Below are 9,230 nucleotides of genomic sequence, written 5' to 3' on the forward strand. Positions count from 1 at the left end.
GACTTCTGCTCAGGTCATGATCCCTGGGTTGTGGGATTGAGCCCCGAGTCGAGCCCCACGCTAAGCCTGCTTCAGATTCTCTCTCTCTCTCCCTCTGCCCCTCTCCCCTGCTCTCTAAAATAAAAAAATAAATAAAATAAAACAGAGGTAGAATTAAAACTCAGGTCAACCAGCACAGAAGAGGCACTATGGTATGAATGTTTGTCCCCACCGCCCCCAACCCCCCAAATTCACTGACTGAAATCCTAACCTCGCCTTTGGGAGGTGATGAGGTCTCAAGGGAGGAGCCGCATGATAACCGGGACCCCAGAGAGCCCCCGCCCCGTGAAGACACGCAGTGCAGGCACTGGGTGAAAAGCAGGAGGCGCCTCGCCTCACCGGGCTGGCCAGACGTCCAGCCTCCAGGAGAAACAAATATTTTTTGTTGTAAGTTGCCGCATCTGTGTTTTTTTTTCTTTTCTTTTCTTTTTTTTTTTTTTACAGCAGCAGCTCGAACGGACTAAGCCTCGGACTGAGAAGTGGGGCTGCTGCCTTAACAAATACCTAAAAACGAGGAAGCGAGTCTGGAACCGGAATGGGCACAGGCTGGAAGAGTTTTCCAAGACCGGCAAGAAAAGCCACCATCCCAAGTGAACGGTCAGGGGCGATGACGGTGAGGGCTTGGAGAGCTGCAGAGAAAGCCTCAGACCTCCTGGAGAAGACGCCAGGGGTTGCAAACAGAAGCTGGTGGAACAGACGGCCTAGGCCAGACCAGCGAGGCCGCAGATGGAAACGGGGACTGTGCTACTGGACACGGAGAGGCGATTCCAGTCAGGACCCGGCGTCCCGGACTGTGCTCACACCCTGGTGTCCTGTGGACGGCAGAACTTGTATGCGACGGAACAGGGTATTTGCAGGAGGACGTTTCTGGGCAAAGTGTTGCAGGGAGCAGCTTGACTGTTCTCCGGCTCATCAAAAGGGAAACAATTTAAAAACATGGAGAACTGGGGCGCCTGGGTGGCTCAGTCAGTTGAGTGTCCAACTTCGGCCCAGGTCATGATCTCGGGGTTCGTGGGTTCGAGTCCCACATCAGGCTCTGTGCTGACAGCTTGGAGCCTGGAGCCTGCTTCCAATTCTGTGTCTCCCTCTCTCTCTCTCTCTCTGCCTCTCCCCCACTCACGTGTGCGCGCGCTCTGTCTCTCTCTCAAAAATAAATATTAAAAAAAGCCTTAAAAACCCCGTGGAGAATTAGGTCTCAAAGAGTGTAAAGCTGGTCCCCTTTGTTCATCGGCCTGAGCGTCCCCTGAATTCACCCTCTGCCCTACTCACAGCTGTATGCCTTCACTAGTACTTAAGGAACGCCAAATCCAACTAACACCCTGCAGTCAGCCTTATGGGTGAGCCCACCCACCCAGAAACCTACTCAGTATGAGAGAACAGAGATCCCAGGTCATTTGACTTCTATCCCTTTCTAAATAAATATAGCTTTGTGAGCACGAAAGGAGGAAGGCCAGTCAACAATACAAATTCATCTCTACTTTCTATGTTTTATTTATTTTTTTAAAGAACTACTGTTTTCACCTCTTTTGGTGGGGGAGGGGGCAGAGAATCTCGAGCAGGCTCGACATTCAGCATGGAACCCAAAATGGGGCTCGATCCCACAACCCTGGGATCATGACCTGAGCTGAAATCAAGAGTTGAATGCTCAACCGACTGAGCCACCCAGGCACCCCACTACTTTTTATTTTTTGGAAAGGAAAACCCCTATCACGATATATTGCCTGGTCTCTCTGGGTCACATTTACCAAGCATACCAGTCCTCCCCTTCCAAAAATATGAAATATTCTTCCTGACTCCCTTTAATTTTTTTTAAGGTTTTTTTTTTTTTTTGTTTTTTTTTTTTTTGAGAGACAGAGAGCGACTGAGCATGAGCAGGGGAGGAGGAGAGAGGGAGAGAGAGAATCCCAAACAGGCTCCACCCTGTCAGTGCAGAGCCTGATGCAGGGCTTGAACTCACAATCTGTGAGATCATGACCTGAGCTGAAATAAAGAGTTGGACGCTTAACCAACTCAGTTCCCTCCAAGTACCTCCCGACTCCCTTTAATATGCTGCCAGCCAATCCCTGATTTATAAAATAAAGACCCCCCCCCCCAAGAATAAGGAAACTGGAATAACAGTCATCAGTGGCCATAAGGGAGTTTAAAAATCAAATTACACTTTTTCTCTCTTCAGATCATTCTTACCTTTATCAATAGAACTCTGAAAGGTTAATCTAGTGGAATGAGTAGAAATGTAACCAGACCTGAAATTCAGTTGCAAATGTTTTTCATCCCTGTAATAATCATTAACAAATCAATCCACAGCTGAGCAAGACTGTATCCCAAGAACAGGGTGACTGGATACACAGAATCAAATAATAGTTCTCGTTTACAATGGACTTGCTGTACAGCAGGATCCAGGCCAAGCCCTTTCCCTGCACTTCCTTGTTTAACCAACTGCCTAATGCTAAGATGCTATCATTACGCCCATTTTTCAGAGAAGCTGAGGCTTAGAGTTGAGGGGACAGCAGCACGTGACAGGGACACAAAAACCGAGGCAGCCTGACTCTCATGCAGGAAGGAGCTCTGGAGACCATCCATGGGTCATCTTAAGAACCTTAAGCAATTGTCTACCTTTGTCTAGTTTTTCTTTTAAAGAACCAAGCTTTGAAATAATTTATTTGGATGAGGGAGGAGGGGCAGAGAGAGAGAGAGACAATCCCAAGCAAGCTCCACATTCAGTGCTGAGCCCAACATGGGGTTCAATCCCACAACCACAAGATCATGGCCTGAGCAGAAGCCAAGGGTCAGACACCTATCCTACTGAGCCACCCAGGCGTCCCGAAATAGTTTTTTGTTTGTTTGTTTTTTTACAAGTTTGAAGGGAAGGAATTCCTTGGGGAAAAAAATAAATAGTTTCTGGAGAAATGTAAAAAAAAAAAAAAAAAGGAATCATTTACCCCTTTCGAAATTCCACATCAAACAGCTATATTTTGATCTTTCTATCGCTTCTTCCATTATTCCCTCAAATTCCCGGTCAGGCTCAGCGGTTTACCCAATGTTTGAGATGCTAAAAAGCATGGTTGTCAATGCCCGGTCTTTGCTAAGGCCAACAGCGCCCCCCAGCGGGCATTTTCTAGAAATCCCTACCTTGCTTTTTTTCCCCCCCAGAACACAGCAGCCGGTAAAAATCCCCCATCATCCCAGCTTCCAAAGGCTCGTGTGCATCCTTGGCAGCTGCCACAGAAAAAAAGGCCAACATTTCCCACCTCCACTCCTGGCCTGGCCGCTGGCTACTCAAAGTGTGGCTCACAGATCACTTTGCAAGGGCATCACCAGGGGAGTGTGGAAATACCACAGATCAGGGTCTGCACATTAGCAAATTCCCTCGGGTGATTTATAGCCCCGCAGCCCAGGGCATGGGTGGGAGGTCCAGCTGCTGGGAAAGGTTAGGATCACAGCCTCTGGACTCCACACCTCACTGCTCCTTGAAGGCTGTACCACTTTAAGGAAACTAACTGCTTCACCTGTCTGCCTCCATGACCTCATCTGAAAAATGGGTTTTGAGGATTAAATGGGATGCTGCACATTCAACACTTAACACCGTGCCTGGCGTGCGCACACACACGTCTCTGTAAATGTCAAATTTAGTGACAGAAACACATTTCTCCTCTGTAGACCTTCTCTGTTTCCTCACTCACCCCACAGACTACTACTGCCCCTCCTTTCTGCCAAACCCCATGCCAGGCACGACCAGGGTTAAAACGCAGTTCTTTTAATTTGAAGAACAAGTCTTGGGAGACTTTAGGGTGAACAGGGGCTGCCACAGGAATGTCGAGAGCACAGTCAGCTTAGGAACTCTGGAAACCCTACAAGTTAAAAGGCGTATGGCACCTCTGTTTGTGATTTAAAGTAAAACTGTCACAGGTAAAAATGTTCTGGGAAGCAGAGATTAAAAGACCATCTCCCCGGGATTTTCTGATCAGAAAATTGCAGACAAGTTAATTGAAGCCAGACGTTTTTCATTGTTCTTGGTGTTTAAACCTTAATGATTCCCTAAAAGGTGCTTCGAATCACTAGATCCAAGGAAACTGAGTGGCATTCAATCCAGATTTAATGTATCAAGAATTTGGAAAGGGGCGCCTGGCTGGCTCAGTGGGTTAAGTGTCCGACTTCAGCTGAGGTCATAATCTCACGGTTCGTGGGTTCAGCCCTGCGTCACACTCTGTGCTGACAGTTCAGAGCCTGCAGCCTGCTTCGGATTCTATGTCTCCCTCTCGCTCTGCCCTCCCCCACTCTGCCCCTCCCCTGCTCACAAGCGCGCTCGCTCTCTCTCAAAAATAAACCAACATTAAAAAAAAGACTAACTGCTTCACCTGTCTGCCTCCATGACCTCATCTGAAAAATGGGTTCTGAGGATTAAAAAATGGATTTTGAGGAAAAATGGGTTTTGAGGATTCCTTCCTTTGGAAGGAAGCTGCTTAAATGTCAATATTTCAAGAGTCTAGGGCTGTATATTCTTTCATTTGCTCACTTACTCATTCACGGGAAACCACATTTGGAAAGAAAGATCAGAAAGTGATTTCCCTACCACCTCACACCTGCCAGAATGGTTAAAATGAACAACTCAGGAGACAATGGACGTAGACGAGGATGCAGAGAAAGGGGAACACTTTTGCACAGTTGGTGGGAATGCAAGCTGGTGCAACCACTCTGGAAAACAGTGTGGAGGTTCTTCAAAAAATTAAAAATAGAGGGGCACCTGGGTGGCTCAGTCGGTTAAGTGTCCGACTTCGGATCAGGTCGTATCTTGCAGTTTGTGAGTTCGAGTCCCGCATCGGGCTCTGTGCTGACAGCTGGGAGACAGAAGCCTGCTTTGGATTCTGTGTCTCCCCCTCTCTCTGTCCCTCCCATGCTCATGGTCTATCTCCGTCTCTCAATAACAAATAAACGTTAAAAGAAAAAATTTTTTAATTAAAAATAGAGCTACCCTACGACCCAGCAATTGCACTACTAGATATTTATCCAAAGGATACAAAAAGGCTGATTCGAAGAGGCACATGCACCCCAATGTTTATAGCAGTTCTATCAACAAGAGCCAAATCATGGAAAGTGCCCACACGTCCACAGTGATGAATGGATAAAGAAGATGTGGGGTGTGTGTGTGTGGACTATTACTCAAAGATCAAAAAGAATGCAATCTTGCCACTTGCAACAACATGGATGGAACTAGAATGTATTATGCCAATCGAAATAAGTCAGAGAAAGACAAATATCATATGATTTCACTCATATGTGGAATTTAAGAAACAAAACATAGGGGAAGATGAACACAGGGGAAAGAAAGCAAAAATAAGATAAAAACAGAGAGGGAGGCAAACCAGAAAAGACTCAAACTCAGAACAAACTGAGGGTTATTGGAGGGGTGTGGGGGGGGGGGTGAGCTAACTTGGCTGATGGGCATTAGGAGGGCACTTGCTGTGATCACTAAATTCTACTCCTGAAACCATTACCACGCTGTGTGTTAATTAGCTTCGATTTAAATCAAAAAAAACAAAAAAACAAAAAACCCTCCTCTCCCTTTCTGAGATGCAGGGTAGACCTCCCATCTAATTCCCAAATAAACCCACTAGAACCATCACAGCTTGTTGACTTCTTCCCGCACACACAGCACGGCGGGACCCTCAGCTTGAGCCACTCCCAGCTACTCCAACCACAAGAGCCCTGCCCGGCCGGTCAGCCAGAGCACACGCTGTCCCCGCCTGTTCTGAGCTCTTATTCACTCTCCGAAACCCATGTAAGGGTCTGCCTTTCTCAAGCCTTCCCCAAGGCCCAGGTGAAATTACATCTCATGACCCTTCTACTCGGTGTGTCTGCTCCACTAAACTAACTCCTTAAGGCCAAGGGGTACGTCCGAAGACTGTGCATCCCCAGTGCCCAGCGGGAAGCCCTGCACACAGTGGGACGAAGGGCAGCCATTTCACAGAGAAGCAATCGAGTGTCCTCCAGGTGAGCCGAGTAGCACTGGAAACAGCTAGGTGTCCCCTATCGTCCAGACCGAGCTGACTCCACCACTCTTTGCACGCAGCGCCCCCAGAACCTCGGACACAGGAAGCCGGGGAACTTGAGTTTTCTCTAGGGAGTGAATGGAGAGGGGAGCGTGAAAGGTGCAAGGAACGGGTAGCCGGGAGGGAACCACCCGTGGGGCCTCAGGGACCTCTTGTGGACCAGGGTAGCGGCCGGGGATTCTGCGGCCAAAACAACCGGGTACGGAATGGGAGGCTCCACCAGCACCTCACCAAGAAAGCAATTCCCGTTGACTCACACAAGCTCACACTCGCAGAGACAGCAGATATAGTCCCTCTCCCAAACTAACCACCGCTTCTTCCTTACCAGGGAAAGACGGCCATCTTCCCGGTCACATGAGCAGTTGCACCAGGACCGCCAGCCCGTTTTTCCCTCCCATACCCCGCCCTGCCCCGCCCCGCCCCGCCCCGCCTCGCTCCGCTCTGGCCGCCATGATTGAAAGGGGCAGATGCTCAGCAGCTGAGCCTTGGGAGCGCCATGATTGTGAGGGGCGGACGGACACACTGAGCAGTTCGTCGGCGCCATAATCATGAGGGGCAACGCACGTCTGCTAGCCTTTCGTCGGCGCCATGATCGTGAGTGGCAAACGCACTTCCGTTGTGCTGTGACGCCATGATTGTGAAGGGTAGATGCCCTCACTCAAAAACGGTTGTGGGGACGGGAACCAGCATCGAAGAGCCAACGCTGTGGGCACCGTGATCCTAAGGGGCAGGCAAACTTCCGCTGAGTGGTCCGCGACGCCATGATTGTGAAGGTCAGGCATACGTCTCCCCACCCCCATCCCGTCCACCACTTCCGGAGGGTACGTACACTTCTAGAGCGCCTCCCCAGATGCCATGATTGTGAAGGGCAGGTAAACTTCCGGGGCACTATCCTAGAGGCCGTAATTGTGCCACCATGATTGTGAGAACAAACGTCCGCCCTCAGTGCCCAGATTACGCCGTCAGCCAGCACTTAGTTGTGGGGGTGGGCGCCAGTGTCGAAAGACCGATGCTTATGCCGTTTGCCGGCACCGTTGTTGCAATGGGCAGACACACTGCCGCTGCACTGCGACGCCATGATTGTGAGGGGCGAACATACTTCCGGAGCGCTGTCCGCGGCGCCATCAATACGAGGGGGTGGGCGTGCTTTCGCTGAGGGCCCCTATGGCGCCATGATTGTGATGGGCGCCCTTCCTGGTGGGCTACTGTGGTGCCATGATAGTAAGGGGCGAACGCATTTCCCCTGCGTCGTGCGCGATGCCATAATTGTGAGGGGCAAGGCGCCTGTGTCGTCCGCCAGTTGCCATGATTGTAAAGGGCAGACATAGCCCCCCCCCCCCCCCCGCCCCCCTCCGGGAGGCGTGTCCGCAACACTAATGTACAGAGTGTTTGAGAAGGGGCAGCAGGCTGCCTAACCCACCTTCGCCTTCTGGGTGCTAACAAGAATCCGGAGACAGATGGAGCGAAGACGCTAACCGTGGCTGGGTGTGGGGAAAGGGTCTGTGGGGTTCGTGCGGTTTTACAGTTAATTCGCTGTTTGGCTGGGGTAAACCATGCCGACGCTTTCCCCTCCCCGCGTCTCTAAGGGTTGCCCTCGATCCGAATAGACCGCCTTCGTCTGGAGCTAAATCACATGAGGAAGTTGGGGCTAGCTTCTCACCCAGCTTGAGAAAGCTGTACGTTTCTGTAAAGGTGGACACCCGTTTCAACCCCAGAACTTATGCTGTCGTGTTTTCTCGGGTTACTATGTATGTGTGTGTGTGTGTGTCTATACACACACACACACATACACACACATATATACATACATATATATACATACGTACATATACACATATATATACATACATATACATACATACATATATATATACATACGTATATATACATACATATATATGTACACACATACATACTCGGGTTACTATATATATAATATATATATAATTTCCTAGCAACTACCGCATACTGAACGCCTGCTGTAACAGGCGCCCTGCGGGCATCTCACGTGCCCCTCACCGCAAACCTGAGGTCACTACCACGGCCACCTGTTCGGGAGCCACTGCAGGTGCACTGCTTGAAGCCAGGAAGTGCCCTTAGCGGGAGCGACTGCGGGTTAACCGACCTGATGGGAGGACGTGCTCAATCTCGAGGCGGCATCTCATCCCCCTTTTCTTTGCAAGAGCCTGGTCTGACAGCACATAAACCACTTTCCCAAGAAACAACGGAATAATATACTCCGGGCCCTCTGACGGCACACGGAGTTTCGCACCCCGGGTCCTGGTGTCTTCACCTGGGAAATTAGTCTAGAACTCATTCTAGAACTAGTTCAAGACTCAGGTGTGGGGAGATTCTGAAATGCCTGGCACGCGGTCAGCACGCCCCTGGCTGGAGCTGAGCTTGCAGGCAGGCAAAGGAGCCCGTTGCGCCTTCAGAGCTTTTCTCTCCGGGGTAACCTGCCGTCGCCTGCGCGTGCGGACCGGCGCGGGCTCGCGTTAACACGCCCGCTGGGGACCGGGGCCGGGGGCGACCCGGCTGGTGCAGCGCCCACGGCGCCAGGTGCACCGCTGCACCGCGCGCTTCCGGAGCGGGCTGTTAGCACCCACGGGGGCCAAGAAGCAAACCACCTCAAGAAATTGAAGAATTGGGAGTCACAGGGAAACTGGGCCAATAAAGGAAGACAAGTGAAAAGGTAGTATTTTATTGTCCAGGATAATTTTGGTTAGACACGATTTTTGCCCTCAGAGCTGATGGAGAATGGGACTCCACTACCCCATAATCCAGTTGGTTCGCTGTATTCAGCAACGCCCCACGTTTGTTTCTAGGTTGGGTTTAAATGTTTACGTAAATTCCAGTTAACATACAGCGTGATATTAGTTTCGGATGTACAGTACAGTGATTCTCTTATTTTTAATGATTTTTATGACATTTACCTACGCCCGCTCCGGTTCCTTAGAGATAAAGCAATCCACCTCCCATTTGCTTGCGTGTAACTGTTACTTTTCATTGGGGTGATTGTTCATGGGCCGGTGGCCCCTGATAAAAAAGATCTTCCTCTCCCAAACGGGTCCTTGTTTTCAGCTCAGAATGAGTAAGAAGGATTCCCAGTCATACCCTCACGTCCACCACTCCCCGCGCACGAAA

At 50.1% G+C, this 9,230-nt stretch overlaps 1 protein-coding gene across 5 annotated transcripts in view; it reads right to left on the reverse strand.

The window, feature by feature from the left end:
* Positions 1 to 7,031, reverse strand: part of VPS35L (VPS35 endosomal protein sorting factor like) — a 115,953-nt gene extending 108,922 nt beyond the window's left edge. For 4 of the 5 annotated variants that reach the window (XR_009256369.1, XM_058709818.1, XM_058709817.1 and 1 more), the window contains exon 1: positions 6,412 to 6,477. Coding sequence is in view for 3 of the 5 variants with exons in the window: in XM_058709818.1 (XP_058565801.1) it covers positions 6,412 to 6,428 (17 nt within the window). In the remaining 2 variants the exon portion in view is untranslated. Of the gene's footprint in view, positions 1 to 6,411; positions 6,478 to 6,915 lie in introns of those variants that run through there. The other variant, XM_058709819.1, reaches the window with a different exon arrangement.
* Between the last annotated feature and the right edge of the window lie 2,199 nt (positions 7,032 to 9,230).

This window comes from Neofelis nebulosa, chromosome 18, assembly GCF_028018385.1.
Source record: "Neofelis nebulosa isolate mNeoNeb1 chromosome 18, mNeoNeb1.pri, whole genome shotgun sequence".
In the NCBI taxonomy this organism is placed as follows: domain Eukaryota; kingdom Metazoa; phylum Chordata; class Mammalia; order Carnivora; family Felidae; genus Neofelis; species Neofelis nebulosa.